This window comes from Pseudocercospora fijiensis (genome assembly GCF_000340215.1).
Source record: "Pseudocercospora fijiensis CIRAD86 unplaced genomic scaffold MYCFIscaffold_7, whole genome shotgun sequence".
Lineage (NCBI taxonomy): Eukaryota > Fungi > Ascomycota > Dothideomycetes > Mycosphaerellales > Mycosphaerellaceae > Pseudocercospora > Pseudocercospora fijiensis.
In genome coordinates this window covers 3498754-3524695 of record NW_006921538.1, presented here as the reverse complement: position 1 = coordinate 3524695, position 25942 = coordinate 3498754, and the positions used below count along the sequence as shown (strand labels likewise).

At 51.3% G+C, this 25942-nt stretch overlaps 12 protein-coding genes across 12 annotated transcripts; 7 read left to right on the top strand and 5 right to left on the bottom strand.

Annotated features, from left to right (window-relative positions):
- Nucleotides 1–75: 75 nt before the first annotated feature.
- On the top strand, nucleotides 76–3108 carry MYCFIDRAFT_56816 (uncharacterized protein). Its single transcript, XM_007930677.1, has 4 exons — nucleotides 76–829; nucleotides 882–1067; nucleotides 1122–2135; nucleotides 2194–3108. The coding sequence occupies exons 1-4, from the start codon at nucleotides 643–645 to the stop codon at nucleotides 2364–2366; spliced, it is 1560 nt and encodes a 519-aa protein (XP_007928868.1). The 5' UTR covers nucleotides 76–642; the 3' UTR covers nucleotides 2367–3108.
- MYCFIDRAFT_166800 (uncharacterized protein) lies at nucleotides 1814–3926 on the top strand. The gene is made up of 3 exons (XM_007931211.1): nucleotides 1814–2135; nucleotides 2194–2885; nucleotides 2942–3926. The coding sequence occupies exons 2-3, from the start codon at nucleotides 2798–2800 to the stop codon at nucleotides 3484–3486; spliced, it is 633 nt and encodes a 210-aa protein (XP_007929402.1). The 5' UTR covers nucleotides 1814–2135; nucleotides 2194–2797; the 3' UTR covers nucleotides 3487–3926.
- Nucleotides 3169–4462, top strand: MYCFIDRAFT_156218 (uncharacterized protein; the record flags this gene model as incomplete). The annotated part of the gene is made up of 1 exon (XM_007931210.1): nucleotides 3169–4462. Exon 1 carries the CDS (start codon nucleotides 3755–3757, stop codon nucleotides 4460–4462), a length of 708 nt encoding a protein of 235 aa, XP_007929401.1. The 5' UTR covers nucleotides 3169–3754.
- Nucleotides 4463–4777: 315 nt separating this feature from the next.
- Nucleotides 4778–5095, bottom strand: MYCFIDRAFT_8700 (uncharacterized protein; the record flags this gene model as incomplete). Its single annotated transcript, XM_007930541.1, has 1 exon — nucleotides 4778–5095. A coding segment is annotated over one exon (318 nt), but the record flags the coding sequence as incomplete, so codon positions are not given.
- A 292-nt stretch (nucleotides 5096–5387) lies between these two features.
- Nucleotides 5388–6982, top strand: MYCFIDRAFT_31021 (uncharacterized protein; the record flags this gene model as incomplete). The annotated part of the gene is made up of 2 exons (XM_007930570.1): nucleotides 5388–5504; nucleotides 5567–6982. The coding sequence occupies 2 exons, from the start codon at nucleotides 5388–5390 to the stop codon at nucleotides 6980–6982; spliced, it is 1533 nt and encodes a 510-aa protein (XP_007928761.1).
- Nucleotides 6983–7633: 651 nt separating this feature from the next.
- MYCFIDRAFT_118400 (uncharacterized protein) lies at nucleotides 7634–9038 on the bottom strand (the record flags this gene model as incomplete). The annotated part of the gene is made up of 3 exons (XM_007931209.2): nucleotides 7634–7870; nucleotides 7923–8852; nucleotides 8931–9038. Coding segments are annotated over 3 exons (1275 nt in total), but the record flags the coding sequence as incomplete, so codon positions are not given.
- A 597-nt stretch (nucleotides 9039–9635) lies between these two features.
- MYCFIDRAFT_212064 (uncharacterized protein) lies at nucleotides 9636–12248 on the top strand. Its single transcript, XM_007931208.1, has one exon. It carries the CDS (start codon nucleotides 9663–9665, stop codon nucleotides 10821–10823), a length of 1161 nt encoding a protein of 386 aa, XP_007929399.1. The 5' UTR covers nucleotides 9636–9662; the 3' UTR covers nucleotides 10824–12248.
- Nucleotides 9636–12983, bottom strand: MYCFIDRAFT_208596 (uncharacterized protein; the record flags this gene model as incomplete). The annotated part of the gene is made up of 9 exons (XM_007931207.1): nucleotides 9636–10958; nucleotides 10986–11023; nucleotides 11048–11218; nucleotides 11248–11880; nucleotides 11906–12132; nucleotides 12161–12388; nucleotides 12417–12800; nucleotides 12833–12843; nucleotides 12872–12983. The coding sequence occupies 9 exons, from the start codon at nucleotides 12981–12983 to the stop codon at nucleotides 10939–10941; spliced, it is 1824 nt and encodes a 607-aa protein (XP_007929398.1). The 3' UTR covers nucleotides 9636–10938.
- Nucleotides 12984–13013: 30 nt separating this feature from the next.
- On the top strand, nucleotides 13014–17305 carry MYCFIDRAFT_177412 (uncharacterized protein; the record flags this gene model as incomplete). Its single annotated transcript, XM_007931206.1, has 4 exons — nucleotides 13014–13159; nucleotides 13185–13240; nucleotides 13267–13344; nucleotides 13368–17305. 4 exons carry the CDS (start codon nucleotides 13014–13016, stop codon nucleotides 17303–17305), a joined length of 4218 nt encoding a protein of 1405 aa, XP_007929397.1.
- Nucleotides 17306–17349: 44 nt separating this feature from the next.
- Nucleotides 17350–20362, bottom strand: MYCFIDRAFT_177411 (uncharacterized protein; the record flags this gene model as incomplete). Its single annotated transcript, XM_007931205.1, has 22 exons — nucleotides 17350–17397; nucleotides 17422–17436; nucleotides 17463–18607; nucleotides 18642–18664; nucleotides 18690–18770; nucleotides 18834–18840; nucleotides 18872–18934; nucleotides 18964–19000; nucleotides 19032–19081; nucleotides 19128–19206; nucleotides 19253–19294; nucleotides 19336–19412; nucleotides 19459–19489; nucleotides 19527–19532; nucleotides 19569–19640; nucleotides 19716–19721; nucleotides 19766–19820; nucleotides 19920–20058; nucleotides 20103–20121; nucleotides 20155–20173; nucleotides 20207–20290; nucleotides 20316–20362. 22 exons carry the CDS (start codon nucleotides 20360–20362, stop codon nucleotides 17350–17352), a joined length of 2145 nt encoding a protein of 714 aa, XP_007929396.1.
- Nucleotides 20363–21163: 801 nt separating this feature from the next.
- On the top strand, nucleotides 21164–22092 carry MYCFIDRAFT_212063 (uncharacterized protein). Its single transcript, XM_007931204.1, has one exon. It carries the CDS (start codon nucleotides 21215–21217, stop codon nucleotides 21986–21988), a length of 774 nt encoding a protein of 257 aa, XP_007929395.1. The 5' UTR covers nucleotides 21164–21214; the 3' UTR covers nucleotides 21989–22092.
- Nucleotides 21164–22554, bottom strand: MYCFIDRAFT_208593 (uncharacterized protein; the record flags this gene model as incomplete). Its single annotated transcript, XM_007931203.1, has 7 exons — nucleotides 21164–22041; nucleotides 22092–22113; nucleotides 22139–22152; nucleotides 22193–22233; nucleotides 22278–22445; nucleotides 22477–22486; nucleotides 22545–22554. 7 exons carry the CDS (start codon nucleotides 22552–22554, stop codon nucleotides 22016–22018), a joined length of 291 nt encoding a protein of 96 aa, XP_007929394.1. The 3' UTR covers nucleotides 21164–22015.
- Nucleotides 22555–25942: the final 3388 nt, after the last annotated feature.

The following is a 25942-nucleotide window of genomic DNA, read 5'->3' as shown; positions in this document are numbered from 1 at the left end:
CGAGGCACACGCATACATAGTAAGTCATCAGCCTCTGGCATCCTTCAAGATTCCAACTTTCACGTTCATCTCATGTCCAGATGAGCATGCATGATGCATCTTCGAAGCTCTCGGTGCTAAGATGTTGCGTGCCGGCTAAATCTCTCTTTTATTAGCCGGAGGGAGGCTCAAGGTGCATCCATCAATCAGCGCCAGGACGCTTGGGACGTACCACTACTGCATGAAGATCTGGAGACGCGGGTTAGGTCCTTCTTCGTGTATCCATCTGCCAGACTTGCAGTAGCTTTTCTGAAAGACTAAAAAGGGATATACCGAATCGAAGCAGACGAATCAATTTATATCCCGGCTTCAGTCGTGCGCTGCCCAGAACTTGCGAACCAAGCCTTCGGCTGGCGTGGCGCACCCGTGTGCATTGCCCATGTACTGGCTGTGGTAGTTATCGCGGTGTGCTTGCCGGCTATTTTGGATCAATGTGCCAGCAAAGCACGAGTGCTCATATAGCCTTGTCCCATGAGCTTAATAACTTGAATCCAGCAACAAGGACCGGCTTGTTCTCCACCGACCAGGAAGGGACCCGTTCCTTCAACTTCACAACATCGTCGTTGCAAGTCTCTTTCTCGACAACGCACCTTCATCGCCATCATGGATCGTCCAACAAAAGGCACCTTTCGCCTGGCGGAACGTGAGTTCCCCAAGCTGACCTGGTACAAGGATCCTGGTCTGCGAAGAAACTACATCTGCTTGATGTTCGTAGTCTTGACATCAGCCACGAATGGGTTTGATGGCAGCATGGTCAATGGCCTGCAGTCTCTCGAGGTCTGGCAAGAGTGTAAGTCGAGTGTACGCTGCCATCATTGTACAAGCGCTGACGAATTTGAAAGACTTCGATCATCCGCACGGCTCACTGCTTGGATTATTCGCCTGCATTATGTCCGTTGGCTCGCTCGCTGCACTTCCCGTTGTCCCATACATTGCCGATATATTGGGACGAAGATGGGGTATCATCATTGGCTGCTTGATCATGCTTCTTGGTGTTGTCCTGCAAAGTATCAGCATCAACTTTCGAAGTCAGTGTCCCCGAACGTGGCTGCAGTGAGAAGCACACTGACATGGGCCAACAGTGTTCATTGCGGCAAGATTTTTCCTCGGCTTTGGTGTCGCCATTGCTCATGGAGCCTCGCCGCTCCTCATCACGGAACTCGTGCATCCGCAGCATCGAGCCATTTTCACCACCATCTACAACACCACTTGGTACGCAGGCTCGATCGTTGCAGCTTGGTCTACGTTCGGCACATGGCACATCCACAACAACTGGTCTTGGCGTATTCCGTCGATCCTCCAGGGTGCGCCCTCTGTCCTCCAGCTTTTGTTCGTGTGGTTCGTGCCAGAATCCCCCCGATTTCTCATCTCCAAAGGCAAGGTTGAGCAAGCCCACCAGGTTCTGGCCAACGTCCATGCGAATGGCAACCCTCAGGACGAGGTCGTGCTCCTCGAGATGCAAGAAATCAAGGACACCATTGAGCTCGAGAAGTCTCTCGAAGGGAACAGCTGGATGCAATTCATCAAGACGAAAGGCAACCGCCGCAGACTCCTGATCTTGCTTTCCCTCGGTCTGTTCTCTCAATGGTCCGGCAATGGTCTGGCATCGTACTATCTCAACCTCGTCTTGAATCAAATCGGAATCACGGACGGCGACATCCAGCTTGTCATCAACGGCTGCTTGCAAATCATGAACTTCATCGTCGCAGTTGGCCAATGCTTTGTCGTGGATCGCGTCGGACGCCGCACCTTGTTTCTCGTCTCCACGGCTGGTATGCTTTGCGCATTCATCATCTGGACTGCGTGCGCCGGTGAATTCGCGAAGACTGGCGTCCAGGCTCAAGGTAATGCTGTCATAGCCATGATCTATGTTTACTACCTCTTCTACAACCTGGCATGGAGCGGAATGCTGATCGGCTACGGAGCTGAAATCCTGCCGTACAACCTACGTGCGAAGGGCCTGACCTTGATGTTCCTGATGGTCGACGTTGCTCTTTTTTTCAACCAATATGTGAACCCGATCGCTTTGGACGCCCTGGCGTGGAAGTACTACATCGTGTACTGCGTGTGGCTGGCCTTCGAGCTTCTCGTGGTCTGTGAGTGTTTGGGAGCATGCGTTACTCGGAAATGCGCCGTAGCTGACAGAAACCGCAGACTTCTTCTACATCGAGACCCGGTACACGCCGCTGGAAGAAATTGCAAAGCATTTCGATGGCGCGGAGGCAGTTGTCGGCGGGGCTGCCGCGAGCGAGAAAGTGCGTGTCATCGCGGCCGAAGAGGCTGCGTACGGCAAGACCCCGTACGCGGTGGAGCATAAGGAGCTGTAACGAGGAAGCGTTTATCCTCTTGCTACGGGGCTGTACATAACGGGAGACATTGGACATTCTGGATGAGCCATCGTGCGGCATGGCTTGGCTTTCGCTGCTCTTTGATAATTGCCGAAAGACTGGCCGACTGCTTTCTCTCTTCGTGTCAGATAGCTGGTCGTGACTTCCACTCACTAGATCGCTCTTGCCTCAGTAGTGCAGGTCGAGGCAGCCACTGCGCACTTCCAAATCTCACGATCACTTCACTTCGCATTCATCTCAGCACAAAGCATTCTGACTTCGCTGGCGGCGCACCAGTCTCCCGAGAAATTCACTGCTGGAATCATGGTTTGGATTCCCGTTTGCATCATCAGCACGATGCCCATTGCTGACCATCTCAGGCGCCAAAGACACAGTGCAACGCGCTGAAGCTCGCGCAGATCGTCACCTGGATGCAAAGGTCGCGCTCGGTCTTCAGTCTCAAAGACCTCGAGAAAGAGCTTCCCAAAGTCGCCGGAGTCAGCAGCATTCAGGTCAAAGGTGAGCAAGCATTTGTATGATCCAACACGCTCGATGGGGCTGACAGCAACACCCAGACTATATCCAAGCACTTCAAGATGACAGCAAAATCAGCTGCGAGAAGATCGGATCTGGAAACTGGTTCTTCAGTTTTCCCTCCCAGGCCAGACGTGAGGCCGACAGCAGCCTCAAGAAGGTGCGTGGCGACCACGAGCAGATCAGCGGCATTGTGAAAGATCTGCACCACAAGCTCGCCGAGAGAGCTGCACAGCTGGAGCGGGAGGAGACGATGACGGATGCCGGTCAGGACAGCCGGGCAGAGCTGATGCACGAGAAGGTCGTCCTCGAAGCGGACCTGCAAACACTCCGCAAACAACTTGCCGCATACAGCGAAGACGATCCTACCGAGATGCAGCGACGGGAGACGGAGTGCACGAAGCTTTTCCATGATGCAGATCAATACACGGACCAGATCGTGTCGATGGAGGAGTGGCTCGAGAAGAACTACGGCAGAGAAGCGGTGTCTGCGTCCCGCTTTGAGTATGGCGAGGAATGGGACAGCGAAGAGTTTGAGATGACGCCACTAAGCGATCCGAATGGGCTGGAAGGCGCATCTGTGTGAGGGAGTCTGTATAATGTGGCCTGAAGATGTGTGGTGCCGGCTCGGAGGTTCTGTTTGACCAGAAAATTCTCGTTTGCTGAGATCCCTGCTCGCAAGGACAAACGCGTGCTGTCGCGTGACTCGCGTCTAACTGAGACCTGCCCTGCCTGCCCTTGTTCATATAACACGCTGCTGTTGCCTGAACCTTGGTCCCGCTTCAAGCACACCCATCCCGAACTTCCTCTTTGCAATCTGCTTCCACTTCGTTCGTCCGTCCAAATTGCTTACGATGTCAGATTCCACCGCAGGCTCCATCAATGCTGAAGAGCTCCAGCAAAAGTGCGCAAGATGTTCAAAGACTGGTGGGCCACTCAAGAAGTGCGCCAAATGCAGATCGATCCTTTACTGTGACAGAGAGTGCCAGACACTTCACTGGAAGATGCACAAAAAGGAGTGCAGTCGCCTGGCCAGTAGCAACACTGCAGCAACTCGTACGGCTGGTGGCAGCAAGAACACCGCTGGCGGATTCACCAGCATTGCAAACAACACCTTCCTAAACAACCGGCCAGAGAAGGAAGTCTACAAGCTCCTCGTGGACATCGTGCGTATGCGTCAGGAAGACACCTACACCTTTGAGGGAGACACCATGTCTGGCACCATCTACAACGGAGAGTCATCCTCCGAGCCAGCCTTCCGCGACATGATCCGTCGAGCGAAGAACAAGGCTGGATTTTTGCCACCATGGTGGACTGACTCGAAGCTGGAGGAGTGCGTTCGACTGAACAAGCAGGCGCTGCAGTGCGCCCAAGAGAAGTCAGACATCCAGGAGAGCTGGGGTGACAACACGATGCCAATGAAGTTGCGAATGCTGGGAGAGAAGATCTATGGCAATACTCCAGGAACGATGCCAGGGCAGGGAGACAGAATGCTGGAACTGCAAATGATGCTCGAGAGAGGCGGTTCTGGAATGATGTCGAGCCACCTCGAGTTGCGCTGAGAGTCGATTCTTGGTAATCGGAGGAGGAGGTGAGCGAGTGCATCTTCCATGGGTGTGTGACCGACCAGTTCCAGTTGCGATAGGAGACCGCTCGACGAGGTGTGCATCGTCTTCCTTCACCCATGTACCTAGAGCGATGCTAAAGTGGAGGCTCTTGTCTCCGAGACCTATTCGAGCCTTGTGCAGACTCTGCCATGAAATAACGGCATGATCACACACGTGATATTCCTTTCAATCCTTCTCTGTTTGCGTGCCTACATCTGCATTTCCGTGCTTCGGTTTCTCGTTCTCCAACATAAGAAGCGTGCCAGCGAACGCTACTCCTATACTTGTCACGGCCATCAATCCTGCTCCTGCAATGTTTGGCCTAAACATTCCCCGACCTAGACTCTTCAATGTTCCGAAATAGCGTTGTGTGCCGTGTGCTACCGTCAGACTCCCGACTGCTACTAATGTGCCGGCTGCGAGCTTCGTCCGACTGTTCTCTAGGTGGAGCAGAGTTGGCGATATGGCTGCGAATGCTTCCACTTTTTCCAGGGCAACTCCCAAAGCTATAAATCCCAAGCCAGTCCGAATCCATGCTAAGAACGTGCGCTCAGCGGCAAGTAGATCACGGGCTACAGAACCGCTGTTCTTGATCTCCGCGCTGTTCTTGATCTCCGCTGGACGGATGAAGGCGATCCTACCGAGCATTTCACTGATATTTGCGCAGCTTCGCGGAGCGAGCGGCGTTTGCCTGCGGATGTCGGGTTCGAGTTCGGGTTCGGGTGTAAGTGGACTGGCACTGACAGCACAGCACTGGCTTTAATACAACGAACGACTCGGGAACGACCATCACATGCTTTTTGGCCTTGGACTGCGGCCTATTGTAGGTGAATGCTCTACAGCTCATACACGGCTGGTGAAGATCCGATTGCTGTCTACCATGGCCAATCAACGCGCCAATGACTTCATCTCGTTCCTCAATGCGAGTCCGTCGCCTTTCTTCGCTGTACGCAGCTCGATCGAACGTCTCGAGAAGGCAGGATTTAAGCCAATAAAAGTAAAATAAAGGGCCATCAAGGTCATCAACTCTTCCGAACAAGCCACTAATCCATGTTGCAGGAACGAGACTCGTGGAATCAAACACTCCAAGCCGGGGGCAAATATTACCTCACTCGAAATGGTAGCACGATTGTCGCCTTCGCCATCGGACACAAATGGAAGCCAGGCAATCCCATTGCCATGGTTGGCGCTCACACCGATTCTCCCTGCCTCCGAATCAAGCCAGTCTCGAAGCGATCAGCGGATGGCTTTCTACAAGTTGGCGTTGAGCTCTATGGCGGTGGCATGTGGCATACCTGGTTCGACCGTGATCTTGGTGTGGCCGGTAGAGTGATGGTGAAGAGCAAGGAAGGCGTGGTGGAGCAGCGACTAGCGAAAATCAGTAAGCCTGTCTGTCGGATACCGAACCTCGCGGTGCATTTCGGCCAGCCGTTTGAGCCATACAACAAAGAGGCACAGCTGTTCCCAGTGCTAGGCCTGGTCACAGCAGAGCTCAATCGGCAAAGAAAGTCTGCAGAGGATATCAAGAAAGAGGAGACGGAGAAGCAGAAGAACGCGGGCTTCCAGCCTCTGAAGACCACGATGCAGAGACATCATCCTTATCTCGTAGAACTCATTGCGAAGGAGGCGGGATGCGAGGCGGAGGACGTGGAGGACTTCGAGCTCGTGCTTTTTGATACCCAGCCCGCGTGCCTCGGTGGCATTAACGACGAGTTTGTTTATTCTGCGCGTCTAGACAACCTGGGCATGACATACTGCGCGGTTGAGGGCCTCATTCAGTCGCTGAAAGATAATGCGGCTCTGAAGGATGACTCGACCATTCGCCTGATTGCATGCTTTGATCATGAAGAGATCGGCTCTCAGTCAGCACAAGGTGCACACGGCAACATGCTGCCTGCAGTCATTCGCCGACTATCTTGCCTTCCGCCGTCGCCTGAGGACAGCGAAAAGAGCTACGAGAACGTAAACGGTGACGCCACCGTGGACAACAGCACATCATACGAGCAGTCTCTATCCACGAGTTTCCTGATCAGCGCCGACATGGCACACTCCGTTAACCCGAACTATGGTGGATCGTACGAGTCAGAACACAGGCCGCACATGAACGAAGGCACAGTCATCAAAATTAATGCGAATGTACGGTATGCCACGAACTCGCCAGGAATCGTGCTCCTCCAGGAATGTGCCAGGCGAGCCAAGGCTGCATCTTGGCAGCTGCCGGAGGCAAAGACAGCGGAAGAAGGTGTACCGCTTCAGCTCTTCGTGGTGAGAAATGATTTTCGATGCGGCAGCACAATCGGTCCAATGCTCAGCGCGGCCCTGGGTGCGAGGACCATTGATGTTGGCAACGCGCAATTGTCGATGCATTCAATCCGGGAGACAGGTGGCGCGTACGACCCTGAACATGCAGTAAATCTTTTTGACAGCTTCTTTGAACATTACGGCGAGCTGGAGAGCAAGATCTTGGTCGATTGACTAGATGACGGAGGGAAAGCGAAGCTGTAAAGTATGAATGAACGGGGTATGACTGATGTGCTGCATTGCTGTTCTCATAGGATTGGCTCTGTGATTTGGAGATGATGTAGGGTTGTCAAGGCTTGTGTCTATGCCATTGGTGCCCGTAAATGTCTGCTCAAATGTTGGCGCAGGGTGATCTCTCTCTCCGCACGATGGCCATGGCTATCATCGAGCGTACACGATCTCTTGGCTTTGCTCATTGCTCCAGCAGACATGGTCGCAAGGCTGGAACCAAAAAAATTGGGCCACCGCCCGTGAATCACAGTGGTGCCAAATCATAGTGGTGCCCTCCGTCAGAAGCAATGCCTGGTGGTGGTGCTCTTCTATGAGTTCCATCTAGTTCCAGCCTTGCGACTATACTCCTCCCCCTAGAACCCAAAAACTTTGGTTTCTCGTAAGGTGCCGATGGAGTCACAAGAGATAACAACCACCGATCCACTGATGAATGAGTGGCAGCGCAAACGTTCCGAGGCGCAATTCTGATGCTTGAAAATGTATGCTGCTCAAAATCTCTGTCCTGTTTCATGTACAATTCTGTCGCTGTCGCTCATTCAGGTCATAAAATATAAGTACACTTGCCTCCCACTTGGTATGCGAGACTTTCCATTCTTACTCCACAATTTCCAGTTCTCCCTGCCGATTTCTCGCAAAAGTGTCTTTCCAGTCATCCCATATTCTTTCTAATTCTTCAACATACTTGGCGTGTATTTTGTCCACGTACGAGGGGTCAGGAGTTTTGGCCTGGATGATCGGGATTGGTCTGCCGACGACGATATTGATGGGTCTGCGGTATGGCATCATGCCGACGTCGTAGTTGAAGACACCGCGAGCATGGAAGAGAGGAACCTGCGAAAGAGTCAGTATATGTGAAAGATCTGAACGGGTAAATGAAGCTCACCGTGAACCCCATGAACTTCTTGACAAGCAGCTGCGCTTTATGTACGTAGGGATGGCTGCTCGCATCGAATTGATCGTAAAGGTCATTCTCACCGAAAGCAAGAATGGGTACCAAATCAGCGCCTGTTCTGATGGCGAGCTTGACGAATCCTTTCCGGCGCTTCAGGACGAGGCGTAAAGTGTATGGCTTCGCATCGAGAGACTCGCGAGCTCCTCCGACCACGATGGTGATAGCCCTCCCCATGCCCTCACCATTCGGTCCACCGTGTGACAAGATGTTTTCGCAGCTCTCACGACTGACCGATGCAAGTCCCATGCGGAGAGCGTAATCGCGGTAGAGCGGTATGCGGAAATTCGAGTCCAAAGTCAAGAGTGTGTTGGTTATGCCTGGGAAAAGCTGACTGAAGCCCAATGCTTCGGTCGCAAATGCTGCAAACGCACCATGGCTGATAATGCCGTGCGGATGGTAGCCAAAGATGTACTTCCGAGTCGGTTCTAGTGGCTGACTACGGTGCAAACGTGCTGGAAAGTAGGAACCAAATAGTGACCAGATCTTGCTTGATCGAAGCCAGTCTGATCGCTGCGAAAGCTTGCCATCGATCGACGCTCTCGAGAGTAGGCAGTATAGCAGGTAGGGAACCAGGAGGGGCCAGAGGATTGGAACACCACACAGCATGAAGAAGAACGCCAGACCACCCACGATGGAAAGGGTATGAAGCAGGACAAGGAGGGTCTGCAATCGCCGCTGCAGAGGCACATTCAGTGGCGCGAATCGTATCTTGCTTCGACTCCATCCCTCACCTACACGACGTCCAGACGTGAGCTCGCTATCTCTCCTCGTCCGCTGCGGTGGCTCGGAGGACGGCGGCTTGTCTTCCCGCTGCTGCAGACTCAGGTAGTAGTCGTCCGACACCTTGATTGAGGCCAGGTTCTCGCCGCTCTTGTTCCTGACGTGGTCATACAGCACATCGCTTGAATCGAGCCTTGCCGCTGGAGTTCCATCCATGACTTTCGCCTTTTTCGCGCCCGCGTTCAAATCTTTGGAAGATATGCGCTTGTGTGCGCGGCGAGTTGGAGATCGGGGAGTCTCGTCGCTGCCGACCGCATCAAATATTTCTGGTGTTCTCGCGCCGTTGCCATTCGCTCTCACGGGAGTTTCGATTGGCGTTTGCAGCCCATTCGTCTTTATCGGCAAGCCTCGACCGTCGCCATTGGGCAATGCGTTCTCTGACGGCGATCGATCTCGCACTACGCTGGCGTAGCTGTCCTGGCTATTCTTTGTTTCCAGCCGGCCTTTGGGGTGGCGCAGAGTAGGCGAGCCTGGCGTCGGCTCGTCGAATACTTCGCCCAGCGGCCGTGGTGAGCTGCTGTTGCGCAGTCGCGGCGGCGGCGGCGGTTCTTTGATAACGCTTTCGTCCAGGGGCGGATCTTCGCGATCAATGATATCCGTCTCTGCTGCTACTTCGGCGTATGTCGGCTCGATGGGGTTCGGTGTGCTCGCGGACATCGCGACCGGTGATATCTCTGCAACAGCAGGCGTTCCGGGAATTCATGCAGAAGGCTGGAATATCCAGAAGCCGGTTGCAGCTTCCTCGATCGGACTTTGGAAGCACGGCGCTGCTGCGCTTGAACTACGTCATCGGCGCACATGCCAACACGTCGGCTGCAATCTACCGTTCTACAACTTCAATCTTCACTCTACGCCCATCGCCAGCCATGACTCTCTCGTGGATGGTAGGCAATGCCGAAGACAATCAACCCACTCCAAAAGCGAAAGTCCAGCTCGTCACCATTCTCGGCCGCTCGACGAACGAAATCTGGCTCTAGAGAGAACAGCGCCGCAGAAAAGCAGGCCCAACGGCTTGACGATCAGGGCATCGTGCGTCGCGTCCCATTGGCAGAGGTTCCCGAAGACCTGTGTGATCTGATACGATACATCCAAGATCATGCCTTCGAGGAGATACCCGAGCGAAGCGCTGGTATGAACAGTAGGCAAATTGCCGAATGCCTGCAATTTCGAAAGCGTCTTCCACCAGTGGTCTCGCTCGCTCACCTACACGCCTTGAGCTCGTCCAGCACGGAGACAGACCGTGAGCTTGCACGCCTTGCTGCACAAGGCAAGGTGCGCCGGATCAGCATTCCTGGTCGTGGCAAAGGCGGCTCGTCGGTCGGTGAGGCGGTGGCTCTTGTAGCAGATTGGAAGGACAGATTGTGGCAAGATGAGTCGATAGAGGAGGAGACGAAGCAGAAGTACATGGCACTTCTGGACGACAATCCGACAGAGCGCTCTGCTCCCGTAGCCTCACTTTCGCAGGCTGAGAAGCGATCGCTGGTCGGAGCTGGCTTTTTGGCGAATCCTGGCGCGTTGACAACGAGTCATACCAGCAGTTTTGCGCGTCCGACTGGAGCTGCCGAGGGTGCAATTGCGAGAGCTGGGTCGTCAGCTGCCACCGGCTCGCTTGCTGCGGTCGGAGGCTATGCTGCTATTCAGGACAGCGGAGGAGGTGGAAGCATGCTCGCAACGAAGGAGAGTCGACTATCCGCCGCGGCGCTGCGAACAGAAGTCATGATGTTCAGTCTACCCTCCATGGGCGCCTACCTGAAGCTTATGACTGAAGGGCGTGCGCGGTTACTTTTCTTGCTCAAGCAGCTTTCGCCGCGGTACAAGGAGGCTGCATGGGACATGCTCATAGAAAAATGGAACGGCAATGTTCCTAACGACCCTGCGAGCAAGGCAAAACTCCTGCGGGGTGATTGGACTGGCGTGCTGCCAGGGCAAACACGCAAGTTCCAGCAGTTTCACGGACTCGATGGCGAGTGGTTGCTGGCTGAATGCGTAGGGACCGGCGACCTACAGCTCTTTGAGACTGGCAGTGTAGGCGTGGCGGTTCGTGGTCTGTAACGTAATGTTAAATGGACCGCCTTTCCGCTACGGTGCCTGAGGCACATACGTACGGCTAGCACTGCTGCGTACTTCTAGTCTTCTCTCGAAATCGCAACGATATTCTTTCAGACTGTCAACAAAACTTCCGGTTGTCTGTCAAACCCAATCAACAACCATCACCCATCAAAATGGCGACTATCAACCAAGTCATGTTGAAGCTTCAAATCGCGGAGGCAGAGCACAATTTTGCCCAAACCAGTGGCGACTTCGAAGCTTCGAAGCTGTCGTCCGCTCGCTCGAGCAGACTGAGACATTGCTGGCGAAAGTGACGGCCGCGGTCACGAGCGAGAAAGAGAAAGACGGTTGGCCGCCAAGAAATGGCGACTTTTGCCACAAGTGGCCTTGTAGCACTCCTGGTTCTCTTTCAGCTCTGATTCATCACGCCTCAATTTGGTCGTCTGCTGCCCTCACGATGCGGTACGAGTACCAATCGACCCACTCCTCTGCTTTCAAGTACGGCAGCTCAGAGTCACTGTATTCATCGTCACTTTCCGTGCTCTCTTCGTTCAGTTTCCTCTGTTCTACTCGGACCTGCATCAATCCCTCCCGCTTCAACCTGACTTTGTACTCTATTCCTCCTCGACCAGACATGTTCGCAATTGCAACATTTCTCTCCAGACGAGTGGTGTCTTCTGGTATAAGGTATCGGGAGGAGCGCGAAGAAGTATCGAAGAAAACGAGGTCTGAGCAGTGTGTCTTCTCGGCCAATTTTCGAAGGAGAACTTTTGCGGCTGCCTTGTTCGCGTCCCAGACTTTGGTGTATACGCCTGCAAGTTCCGATTTGCTGCGAATGCCGGAACTGTCCTTGAAGTTGTACGTCACCGCATAAATGGACTGTTGCGGTCGTTTTTCCGGTTCCGGCGACGAGAGAGTTGATATGTCGGCTCGCTCGACGCTAGACGAAGATCCATTGACAGGCAGTGAGGCGGGACCTGCAACTCTGCGCTGCTTTGGACTGGGCTGCAAAGGGTCGACTAGTGGTGTGCTTGCAGCAGTGACATCTTCCGAACGTTTTCTCTTGACCATGATGCCGACGGCACTTTGCAGCCCAGTGGACCAGTGGTGACGCTGTATCTGAAGTTTGAACTTCTGAAGGAGCAGCTGGGCACAATGCTGGAAGTGAGCCGGCGAAATGTGGTGCAGGGTTATCGGAAATGGCGTTTTGACCACGGACATGCTGCAGTAACTTTATCTGCAACGTGAGAGCAGTGGGAGAAAATGAGAAAATAATGGCCTTCCGCCTCGCTCTTGCTTCACGCCATGTTGTCTTTTTCTTTCTCGATCGCTCGCTGCACTTGGCCAGAGGGAGCTTGAGCTGCGCAGAATGCTGTGGGAGTCAGCCCGCTCAGGCAGCAGATACTCTCATGTCGACTCGCCATCCCCATGCTCCTGACGAATTTCAGCCTCCATTGTCTGCTCCTGATGCTTCCCCAGTTGCAGTCGGCGTATTCATGCTCCTTTCCCACGGAGCACAAGCCTCTTCTTCGATGCGATGGGCGGGCAGATGAGTTTGGATATGCAGGCTCGACCGAAAATCGACACTATTTCCACGCGAGAGTGGGCGGAAACTGCAAGGCTCAGTGTAGGTGTAGATGATTGCTGACGCGACTGCCGGAGCTCATTCCGATGCTCGCTCACACAATGACAGACATCCCGGTCGTGGCGGTGGCTTGGCGCCGTCAGCTTCCTTCGCGTCGCCTCTACGCGTGATGCAGCTTTGCCCTTGTTCTGGCCACAAGTCCGTATGCCAAGCAGTAACGCAAGGCGAGGCATGAGCTCGGAATGTAGACTTACCATACCATACCATCGGAACGAGATGCGGCTTTGTGGCCTCGGATATACTGCCGTGCCGTAGATGACGGGTGCCACGATTGAGTGCATCAAATCAAATCGATGCTCGAGTGCATCGAAGCGGATATCGAGGTCGACAGCATCCTATCCACTGCGGAATAGCGCGAAATCTCCACTTCGAGGCATCCTCACCGATGCGATGCGCAGTGCTTCACGTCGCTTCTCAAATGAGCCCAATCTGAAAGAGGAATGCAGCGACGCCTTGCCCCCCTTGCCTTGCCTCGATGTCGTTGCATACAGAACGTGGCGCATGTCCCAAGTCTCCATGGCGACGAGATCACATCTCCTACGAAAGGGATGTGGCGACACATGGCTGCAGAGCACACAGCACTGCGCCGTGACAGGAATGCGACATGCGAAAAATATCACAATCCCAAAAACAGCGCCTCCCGCGTTCACTTCACTTTCCGTTGCGCCTCATCCGTGGGCGAGTGCGAAATGGCGTGGAAAGCACTCTTGCTGGGCCAGTTGGCCCTGGCCGCAGCACAAGAGCGCGGCAAGTGAAGGCCAGCGCTGGAATCGCCGTGATACACACTGACATGCGGTGCAGTGCGCGTGGTGACGGTCGTCCTTCACCAATCATGCGGAGTCCCCGTCGGCTTTCCAACCACCCTCGACTATCCGACAAGTGAGCGACATGGAAACGATGAGATGGCAGCGCACTGACCTGCAAGCCAGCTCCGGCGAACACAACAGATGGAGCCCCATACCCATCTTCCCTCCCAGCGTCCATCACCGCGGCCACCTCTGCCGCGCCTTCGTACACGACGGTATATTCGTATGACACGGGTACGGCACCGCTAACAGCAGCTTCGACACGGACCACAATCCCACCTTCAGGCACAGCTCCGGGCACAATCATCGTTCAGCTGCCTCCCACGATATCCTACCTGACCGTAACCCAGCCATACACAGGCACCGTGCCTTTGACAGCAGCGACAACGCTTTCGACCGCGCTTCCGTCCGGGAATGCGCCAGGTACATACTACGTGCAGTACCCGCCGCAATTTGTGACCGTGACTCACGCATACTCCGGCACCGCTCCATTGACTGCGCCGACGACGGTGCGAACCATTTTCCCTTCGGGAAGCGACCCTGGAACGGTATACATTGAAACGCCGCCCCCCGCACAGTCCACTCTATACTCGGATGTGACGAGAACATACACATATGAGTCGAGCGGAGTGACGTACACTACAGCCTTTACCACCGCAGTCGGCATTACGAACGCTCCTGCCACTGGCCTGACCACCGTCACTTCACTGTACGGGGCAACGTCAGCAATTACCGAGCCTTTCACAACGACCCTTGGCAGTTCTGTGGTGGTATACATTCCGCCATACGTGACGTCGTATTCCACGTACACTGGCACCTCGCCTTTGACAGCTCCGGCCACGATCTCGACCATTCCTCCAAATGGCAACACACAAGGAACGTATATCGTCGCGCCTGGGAGCTATATTACCTCAACACAGCCGTACACAGGTAGCGTTGCAATTACTGCTCCCATCACAAGCACTATCTCGCAGCCATCGGGCACGCAGCCCGGCTTGGTGATAATTCAAACGCCAAGTCCGTATGCTGGGCCTGTCAGCTATATTACTTCAACGCAGCCGTACACTGGCAGTGCTTTGATTACAGCTCCGATCACCAGCACTGTGGCACAGCCATCAGGCACACAACCAGGACTTGTCGTAATTCAGACCCCAAGAGGGAGCAATGAGCCCGGAAATTACATCACATCTACAGTTCTCTACACCGGCGGTCCAGTGATCACGGCTCCGGTCACAACTACAATCTCGCAACCATCCGGCACCCAACCAGGCTTCGTCGTCATCCAGACGCCAGCCGGATACGGAGCTGCCTCAACTGTTACGACCACGCAGCTTTATACTGGTACTTCATCAATCTCTGGCCCAATCACGACTACTATCTCGGCAAGTGGCACGAACCCAGCTACCGTCTTGATTCAAACTCCTGCAGACTACGACGCGGTTACAATCACCACTCTGTACACAGGCGCATCTTCGATCTCGGGCCCAATCACAACTACCATACCTGCCAGTGGCACTGATGCAGAGACTGTGTTGATACAGACACCTCCTGGCTACAATGCAGGGTCAAGCTACACAACCATTTACGAGGCTTACACAGGAACATCTTCCATCGATGGGCCGATCACATACACAACTATCCCACCTTCCGGGGCATGGCCAGGAACAGTGATATTGCAGACGCCATCAGGATACACGGCCTCTTTCTCATTCGTGAGTGCCTCGACAACGACACCAGTGCCAACTTCTACACCCTCACTAGCTGCTTGCCCAGCTGTGACGTGCGGAGCTGCCGCAACGAATGCCACGGTATGCGATAACACTTCCGGGAACAGCTTCAATGTCACCTGCGGAACAAGATACGTTGGCAACATTGTGAGGCGAGCTGCTGCACGAGATACAAACTCATGCTTAATTGCTTGCGATGCCACTCCAGGTTGTGTTGCTGTCAACTTTTACGGTGGCACTGCTGACGGGGATGGGAACTGCGAAATATTTGATGTAGTAGAGCGCAGTGTACCAGCCTCAGGCGTGGCCGCTGCCGAACGTCCCAATTATGTCGAACCGGAAGACGTCAACACCACGCCGCCAGCTGCTCAAAGTACGGACGGAGAAGCAGTTTCGTACAGCGTGATCAGTACTGCGACTGTAGGATGGGTGACAACTACGAGAGGGCCATATACTGGCACGAACCCGATCACGAGTGCAACAACTGTCAGCACAGTCTTCCCCAGCGGCACCGTCTCGGGCACGTACTACGTGGAAACTCCAGCTCCCCAATCTGCAAGTGGATATGTCACCAGCTCACGGCCGTACACAGGTACGGCAGCACTGACGCAAGCGACTACTGTCAGCACCGTCTCTCCATCAGGAGCCAATAGTGGGACGTACATTGTGGAATATCCTCCTTCTAGCAGCTCGGTTGGCGCCTCGACACCTTACACTGGGACTGCTTCCATTGACGGCCCAACCTCAGCTTCCACCTCCTTCACATCTGCAGCACCAACCGCTTCCACAACTTCGAACAATTTCACCTGTGCGGCAAACGACGGCACGAACGTAACGGATGCTAGCGGTAATGTCTATGAGCTCCGTTGTGCAGTCAACACAGAAGCCGGAAGCGCCGGCCAGGCAGACGCGCCTACCAATTTCAACGACTGCTTTGGACTCTGCGATGGCATATCTTCTTGCTTGGGCTTCACCTATCTAGGAGTGGTCAATGGCACTGCGCCAGGCACTTGTTACTTCAAAGGCAACAGTACAGGCGAACCGATCTTCAGTGCTCCTCAATCGAATGTAGTGTCCGCACTGCGACGCCGCGCTGTACCGGCTGCTCCAATTCAGTCTGGGAGTAGCTCAACCGCGGGCGCAAGCACTTCAACATCCTACGTGACAACCACGATTGCTTGGACGGGCACTTCGCCGATCACTGAAGCAACTACCGTCAGCACCGTGGCTCCCAGTGGAAGCCAAGCTGGAACTTATGTGGTAGCCACACCAGCCTCGGCGTCTACTTCGACCTTTGACTACTATGTGACAAGCACGCGCGCGTTCACAGGCGCAACTCCGATCTCCGAGCCCACAACTGTAACCACGATCCCGGCAAGTGGCAGTCAACCAGGGACCATAGTCATCGAGACACCAAGCTCTGGTTTGTCATCAACATTCAATTATTACGTGACCTCTTTCAGGCCCTATACTGGGGCAGATTCGATCACACAGCCCACTACCGTGAGCACGATCGCCGCAAGTGGTACTCAGCCGGGCACGCTGATCATCGAAACGCAAGCTTCTGGCTCGTCCACCTACACATACTATGTGACTTCGACGACTTATGGCGTTTACTCTCAAACGACAACGTTGACCACTATTCCAGCCAGCGGCTCAGCATCTGGTACTGTAGTGATTGGTGCTCCCCTCACTTCCACGACATCAAGCTCAAGTTCATCAGCCTTATCTTCGTCTTTGGGCACAGTCACTTCAACGACGTATGGCGCTTATACTCAGACCACGGTCTTGACCACCATTCCTGCGAGCGGATCGGCTTCAGGGACTGTAATAGTTGGGGCCCCTGCTACATCTACGACATCAAGCTCCAGCTCATCTTCGACCTCGACCTCGTCCCCGACCTCTTCAAGCTCTTCTCTCTCATTAGGCACAGTGACATCAACTACATATGGCGCCTATCCTCAAACCACAACGTTAACAACTGTCCCGGCTAGCGGATCAGCGTCTGCAACGGTTGTGATTGGAGCTCCGCTGACCTCTACGGCAAGCTCATCATCCAGCTCATCCAGCTCATCGGCGTCAACTTACACGTATTACGTTACGTCAACGAGAGAATGGACTGGAAGCTCGACTCTTGCGCAGCTGACAACAGTCACGACCATCCCTCCTTCCGATGGCAACCCTGGAACAATTGTAATAGAAACCCAGCCTCCTGTAACCACTACGTCCTCGAGCTCTACTTCCTCGAGCACCTCCTCGTCTCTATCGCTTGACACGGTGACTGTAAGCATCATACCTTCTCCCTGAATCGAAAAAAAGCTAATACATGAAGACGACATCCACTGCATCTTCTACATCTTCGACCTCCACCAGTTCGAGCTCTTCAGGTCTCCTGCCAACTACAACGGTGGGTTTCGTGCAACCGCAGTATACATTAGCTTTGGCTGACTGGATAGCAGATCACTACATCAATTGGAAGTGGCTCGTCTTTGCGAACCTCTTTTACCTCGTTGACTACAGGTTCCTCTACTGGCTCGGTAGAGAACTCTCTCAACCTTTCCACTTCCTCAAGCAGCGCCGTGGCTTCTAGCAGCTTCATTTCGGCTGGCGACCCTTCGAATGGGTCTCCGAGCTCGACCAGCTTCGCCTCGTCTGCGGGCTCGACAAGGATCGGCACTGCAGTAGGCAGTGTATCCTCAGAAGACATTTCAACCCCAGCAAGCACTGTTTCATCCTCAACAAGCTCTTTGATTGCGATTAGCACATCATCTTCAACCACTGGCATGTCCTCAATAAGCACTCTACCTTCAGCAAGTAGTGCTCCATCTTCGCCAAGTACTTCTTCAACAAGCAGCTCTTCAACAAGCAGCTCTTCAACAAGCAGCAGCTCTTCAACAAGCAGCTCTTCAACAAGCAGCAGCTCTTCAACAAGCAGCTCTTCAACAAGCAGCTCTTCAACAAGCAGCTCTTCAACAAGCAGCTCTTCAACAAGCAGCTCTTCAACAAGCAGCTCTTCAAGAAGCAGCTCTTCAACAAGCAGCTCTTCAAGAAGCAGCTCTTCAATAAGCAGCTCTTCAACAAGCAGCTCTTCAACAAGCAGCTCTTTAACAAGCAGCTCTTCAACAAGCAGCAGCTCTTCAACAAGCAGCGCTTCAACAAGTACCTCTTCGATAGGTACATCTTCAATAAGCAGCTCTTCATCAAGCAGTTCTTCGACAAGCACCTCATCGCCAAGCACCTCAAGTACCTCTTCAATAGGTACATCTTCAACAAGCAGCTCTTTATCAAGCAGTTCTTCGACAAGCACCTCATCGCTACGCACCTCAAGTACCTCTTCGATAGGTACATCTTCAACAAGCAGCTCTTCATCAAGCAGTTCTTCGTTAAGCACCTCATCACTAAGCACCTTATCGCCAAGCACCTCATCGCCAAGCACCTCATCGCTAAGCACCTCATCGCCAAGCACCTCATCGCCAAGCACCTCATCGCCAAGCACCTTATCGACAAGTACCTCTTCAATAGGCACATCTTCGGCAAGTAGTTCTTCAACAATTACCTCTGCAATAAGCAGCTCTTCGACAAGCACTCCTTCGACAAGCGTGACCAACGCTCGAACGCTCAAATTCCCTAGAAACATACTGACTAGTACATGTATCTAGACCACAACTACATCGAGTCCTGCAACTACCACGGTAAGATTTGGCTAAGCATTTTCCGCTTCGCATATTGCGCTAACATCAAATATAGACCTCCACGACATCTACGACCTCTACTACCACGAGTACAACTACTACTGTAAGTTTTTCCTAGTAGCTCCTCGAGCTAGCTCGCGAACAGCCATGCTGACATTTCTCCGAAGACAACTTCGACCACTTCTACGACAACCAGTAGTACGACGGTAAGTTTCGATAGCTGCTATATCTTCATATCTGCGATCTTCCGCAAAATTGAGAATGCAATGTCACGACAGGTCTGATGCCACGAACGTGGCGAAGTTGATGACTACGCATTGCTCTCGCCTGCCCTACTGCACTGCACTTGCACCGCTTTGCATGGCGACTACTTTATATTGAAGAGGGATCACTGACAACCGGCAACAGACCACAACAACATCGACGACTTCTACCACTACGGTCAGTAGCTAAATCTGCATTCGCAGCAAATTCAAATGCTAATCGGTGAGAAGACGACGACATCAACTCCAACCACTACGGTACGCTCTTAATTGGAAATCTGTTCGAGTTTTCTACTAACCGCATTGAAGACTTCGACATCAACGACTACTGTAAGCGGAATCTGGCGTCTTATGCACGAAGATATTAACGTAATCAGACCACAACATCATCGACTACTACTACAACTGTAAGTCGCCGGAATATATCGAGAGTGTAGCCGATACTAACAGCATTCAAGACTTCAACTCCGACAACGACAGTAAGCTAAGCTTTGGCGCGATACACAAAAGTGAGCTTCGAGAGCTAACCATCCCGTCTATATAGACAACCACAAGTACGACGTCTACGACAACGGTAAGCTCTCTTTGCAATGTGACAGATACTTAGCAGCTGACTTCTACGAGACTACAACTCCTACAACGACTGTGAGTCGAGCTTTTAAATGATAAGCTGTACGGGTTCATCTTCTAATTAATACAGACGACAACATCTTCTACAACTACTACTACAGTAAGCCAGCCTGTTAACTTCTACGAATGCACTTGCAGCTCAATTGCTCGGAACCTATTGCTAATATCGCAAAGACCTCCACTTCGACTACGACTGTAAGCCGAGCTACCGCGTCTTTCGCCTCGTAGGCTTGATAACTAATCAAAGCAGACTACAAGTACTACATCTACGACGACGACTACAGTACGTCCTTTTCTTACTCTCCTAGCTCGATTTGGTTAAGTGGCTAACCTCACGGCAGACTCCCACTACCACCGTAAGCCAAGCCGCTTGTAACATCTGGAGTGTTCGACTGACTAGTACAGACGACGACAAGTACCACATCTACAACTACTACTACCGTAAGTTTCTTGTCGCGGATCAAAGGTATTCCCACTAACATGTTGCAGACTCCGACTACTACCGTATAATCTTATGACTCCAGAAATTTACAGCAAGCTAATGAAAGCATTAGACGACAACATCTTCCACTACTACCACTACTGTAAGCCTCACAGATCGAATTTTCATCCTTTCTACTAACGCGTTCAAGACCACTACGCCTACGACCACTGTGAGCTGAAACTCGCCGAAATATCTGAAGACGGCGATGCTAACACTTTGAAGACTACCACAAGCAGCACAACTACCACGGTGAGCAATCTTGAGGCTTTGAAAAGTTGAGGTGAGGCTGACGCATATCTAGACGACAAGTACACCAACAACGACGGTATGCATGGACCTTGCACAACCTTTGTTCATATTTGTAGAGCTGACACCACACCATCAAGACAACCACAAGGACTACTACAACTGTAAGTCGATTCGGGGCATTTTCTCGGGTATTCTCCACTCACTGAGATGTACAGTCAACCACTACTTCAACAACCACTACCACGAGTACGACTTCGGTAAGCAAAGCGCTTTTACCATTCAAAGAAAGATCTTGTCTAACCTCGAGCAGACAACAAGTACGACAAGCACAAGTACCACAGGTGCGGTGGCGACAGCAACAGCCGAAGCAAATTTTACATGCCCCGACCAGGATGGACGCATCGTTCAAGACAACTGCGGCGTCCAGTACGTTCTTGGATGCAGCCGCGATACCTACGTACCATCCTACACTAACGTGTACGCTACATCGTGGAATGCGTGCTTCCGGCTGTGTTCGAGCGGCGACTATGGAAACTGCATTTCATTCGCCTACGTGTTTGAATCCAATTTCTGTTACCTCAAGAGGGGGACGAATGACTACTTTCAAGGTACCAATAGCGGTCTTGTTGCGGCTATTCAGGTCCAGTACTACAATGGAGCATACAGCGGAGCTGCTGTCTCATCTACCAGCAGGCAATGTACGAGCGTAGCCACAGTTATCACGAACGCCTTCACAACAACTCGCACTACAACAACGACTACTACTACCGCGGCAACAACCGTTACTCAGACTAGCCCGTACAATCCTGCCACCCAAAGTCCGACCACGACGGCTCACACATCGACAACAATTTCTGCAAGTGGCACAGATCCGGCAACAGTGGTCATCGCCACTCCAATGTACACGGCACCTTGCGTGGTCGAAGGATATCTATCTCAGCGGAATACGCTATACCGCGTGAACTTGGCGACTGGGCAGAACTCTACAGTCTATACTTCGACGGACTCGGGTACTAACGATGGTATCAATTCGCTGGCCTTAAACCCTCTAGATAGCTACCTTTATGCCACCATTCGTGGCGTTGACCCGGAAGTCATGGTTCGGGTTAGCTTTGACGGCAGGCTGCAACGACTTTTCAATTTACCCAGCGGGCGAAAGTTCTACGTCGGCGACTTCACACCCGATGGCTCGTTCTGGACAGGGTCGCAGAGTAATGGCTGGCAGTGGATCAAGGTAAATTTCGCTCCTGGAACTGCGAACTACAGCACCGTGGTTCAAACAGGTACTGCCTCGCTACCTGCGTCTCCATTCAACACCAACAATGGAGGTATTCAGGATTGGGCATATGTACCAGGTGCCGGTCAGAACCTGTTTGCACCTTTCTCAGATAGCACCGGCGCAACGACTCTTTACAGCTTCAGCCTGTCGACTTTGAGTTGGGCTACTGTTGGTAACGTTGGTGCTTTCGGCACCACGGTAGCCAACGCCAAATGGAATGCTGTCTGGGCTTCGAACGATGGCTTCCTCTACGGTTCGGAAGGAAACACAGGTCAAATTTGGAAGTTCACCATTCGGAACGGTATTGGATCGCAATTCATTGTGACCGGCCCGCCATCACAATTGGCAGACGGAGCCAGATGTTGGAGCAACACCACTGCAATCGGCGCCTAGATGAAGACAATACAGAAATGCCGTCGTTCATTCTGCAAGCGCGCGACTTCTTTCTATACACATCGATAATGTTTACGCATAAATAGAATGGTATTACTGTCACGATCGCATGCTCTCCAAGTCTGCTAGACATTCGCACGTCCGCTGAACCCAAGACGTTCTTGCTGACGACGTCAGTGTTTCGATCTCGCTGCTTTAGATGACGCCTCAAGTGTTTCGGAAGCCATCGCTGGAAACCATACGCACTGCATTCATGTGCAAATGGCTCGTGCACTAGGGTTGTGTTCACGCCAAGGCTGTCACTGTCACATACTCAGCAGTAAGAGCCGCCATCTTGGCTCGCATGTCGAATTCCATGGTCATGGGATCAGCTTTGCCGCAAGAGAGGAAGAAACAGGGAAATTGGATGGGCGAAGCCGCAAGAAAGAAGCAGCAGAGAAAAAGGATCGGCGAAGCCCTAAGAAACTAAAGGCAGGATAGTAAGAGACGCCGGACAGTCTTTTGGAATGGCGATATAATAGGGGACGAGGAAATATTAGTAACTTAACTACAATACCTATCAACATAGCTATATAATAGCTTACATAAGACTGCCGCGGCGATGAGCTATCTTCTAGAGATAGTCCGGATCCATGCCTTTGCCCTTGCGTCTGCCACTAGTACGGCTGCTGCTACGGAGGCGTATGCTGCAGCTCGCAGGGTCTAGTCCATGATCGTATACTCGGCTTTCATCTATCCTTTGTTTATCTTTAGTTTAACTTCTGTTCAACTTTCACCTAACTTTTACTTAGCTTTTGCTTGGCTTTTGCTTAACTTGTACTGAATTCCTATTTATCTTTTATTTATCTTCTATTTATCTTTTGCTTATCTTTTGCTTACCTCTTGTTTATCTTTTGTTTGTCTTTTGTTTAACTTTTATTTATCTTTTGTTTATCTTTTATTTATCTGTAAGAAGGGTTATATTAGCAGGTAGATAGGGTAGTAGTGAATTAGTATAGTATTCGATAGAGATCTAAAAGGAGAGGGAGGAAGGTAGGCTAGTTAGCCTAACGCTAAGCGCTAAGCCCTACCTAAGGCACTAAGACCCTAGCTTCACTCGGCCTAATTATATGCCAATTACGTATAGCCTCTTTGGCCCTAATACACGCTTCCCTTCTAAAGGCCGCGCCCTCGTAGCCTGTCTATATTCTAATCTCGACCTCTATTACTACTAACTTAGCAGGTCTAATAAGCCGCTTAGTCCGCGCTAAATTAAACACTTAACCACCTGATTATATAACTATATCAAACCTTACCTCTAAAACAACACAATGTACAACTCTAACTGCGCTATCTCTATATATAATAAACTATAAAGTAATATATATCTATAAGAATTGAGGGCCTTCGACTAATTATAATACGAGCGCGTCTTCCCTACTGCAATAGGTAGACGTACGAGGTATTGCAGCCCTACCTCCGTTCTAAGTGATATTATACCGAGTTCTTTGCGTCTACTCTTAAAAGACCTAGCAATGTCCGCTTCTAAGGGTTTGTCCGCTTCCGAGGGTTATTATTCTTGTTGTTCGTAGTTTCGCTAGCCCTAATTAGCTAGGTTTAGCAGCCTTTAAGTGTTAATCTTATCTTATCTTTTTAAAAAAACACAGCTCGTCTAGTTTCTATAGGTAAAGGCTATTATAAGTGCAGTAGTAGAGGTTCGCCTCGCTTAAAGGGTCGGAAAGATCGAGGAGTAACCTATTATCCGCAAGATCGACCCCGGCTAGCTTAGCTCTATAGTTTTGCCCTTAGTTAGTCTATTAATCGCTTAATCTTTTAAGCGGCTTAAAGTTTTAATTAAAGTTTTAATCAAACCTTTAATATAGCTATTCTTTTAACTTAATTAGTATAGCGCGCCTCCGGCCTTAGGCCGTAGTATAGGTAAAGTTGTCTTCGTAAGTATAGTAGCGACAACAGGTAAGGTTAGCAATGTTAGCGAGCAGGTGATATTAATAATAGCGGCGCTAGTCGTCTTAGCGCTAACTTCACCTTCTTCTAATTTCCTTCTTTAACTAGTAATAGCTCGGCAACACCGTTACTAATATAGCCGTGTCCTTCCTCTCTTAAATAGCAATATACCCCGCAACACTATTACTAATATAGCCGCGCCGGCCGCGCCGTCCTCGCCGATTACCTAGGCCTCGAGGCCTCGATAGAAGGAAGGAATAAGAGGGGGCGTTAAAAGGAGGGTCTTATAGGGTACGCTAGTAAAGAGGTAGATTCCTTAAAAGGGCAGGGAATTGGTCGACAGTTATAGCGCGCTCGTTAACACTTAGTGCGCGTCCGCTATAGTAGTATAGTCTTATTGTCCTTCGTTGCTAACAATTGCCCGCTTCTAATTAGTTAGCTAATAGCACCCCGGGGGTAGCATTGTTCCTAGGCGACATTATAGGCATTATAAGCTCTTAGCCTTCTTCGTGTTCTTTACGCTAGTCTAATACTTATCTAGCAACTTAGTTATATCCTTAAACGAGTCTTTAGCCTCCTATAAGTCCTATTTAGGTAAATAGCCTTACTATCTTAATAGGTACTCCTTCTTGCCTTGCCTAGTCCGGTGCTTTAGAATACGTTCTATAGACTACAGCTCTTTACTATCCGCTAGTATGTCTTCGTGTTTAGTAGGGGCTTTATCTCCCTCGCGCAGGTAATATAGCTTAAGGAGGGATATATAGAAGGTGTTATAGATAGTATAATAAGGAGGAAGCTATAACTAATAGGCCTATACGGAGGAGCCCTTAACTTCTCGAATGCGGAATAGACTAATATATCTTAGTGCGAGCTTAGGCCTTGTTTTGCTATTAGGGGATAGGTGCTTACGGATGCGGAGGTTCTTAGTGCTTAGCATAACTATGTCGCCTTGCTTAAAGGTTATCGGTGTATAGTGTTTGTCGTAATAGGCCTTCTAATAGGCCTAGGCCTTCGCTAGTTTGTTAGCTATCTTGGCGTAAATCTCTCGCATCTTTTGAACCCTCTTAATAGCCGCTAGTGTCTTAGGTATTAGTACTTAACACGCTTCCCTTTCCTTACGCTCGGCCTCGAGCGATAGGGGGTCTTATAGCAGCGCAGGGTTGCTTCCTATTATAGCGAAATAAGGTAACACCTTAGTAGATAAGTAGACACTATTGTTATATACGAATTCGGCTAGTTGTAGGAGATTGACCTAGTTATTAGGGTTCTTATTAATATAGCTACGCAGGTACTACTATAGCGTGGCATTCTGCCTTTCGGTTTGACTATCTGTTTATAGATAGAATGCTATAGACAGGCAATACTTAAGTCTTAGCTGTAGGCAAATCTTACTCTAATAATGAGATATAAATGTCGAGCCTCGGTTAGAGACTATCCCTTTAGGGATCCCCTAATAGGTACAGAAGATGTTGTTCTACAGCGCTTCTACTATATTAATAGCAGTCTAATCTTTCCGCGCCGGGATGTATCGAGCGCCCTTAGTAAACCGGTCTATAACGACTAGGATAGCGTTAAAGATATCTTTGCTTCCTCTTCGCTTAGTAGGGGGAAGACCTATAATAAAATCTATTATAAGCTCCGTAAATGGCTTGTAGGGGATTAGCAATAAGGACAACTCGCTAAAAGGCTGATGCTTTAGTGCCTTAATACGTTAGCATACGGCACACGTGTTAACGTATTCCTTTATGTTCCGCTTACTATTTAGCTAGTAGTATGTGCGCGATAGTAGCTCGTGCGACCTCTCTGTACTATAGTAACCGGCAAGCTTACTATTATAGTATCGCTTAAGAAGTTCTTATCGGATCGAATGTTTAGCGGGGATATAGTATCTGCCCTTAAACTTCAAATAACCTTTGTTATCGACCGACTAGTTACTCTTACTAGATCGAGTCGTTCGCCTACTTATAAGCTTGTCGATACGTTTAGCAGCAAAGGCGTCCCTCTGCTAAG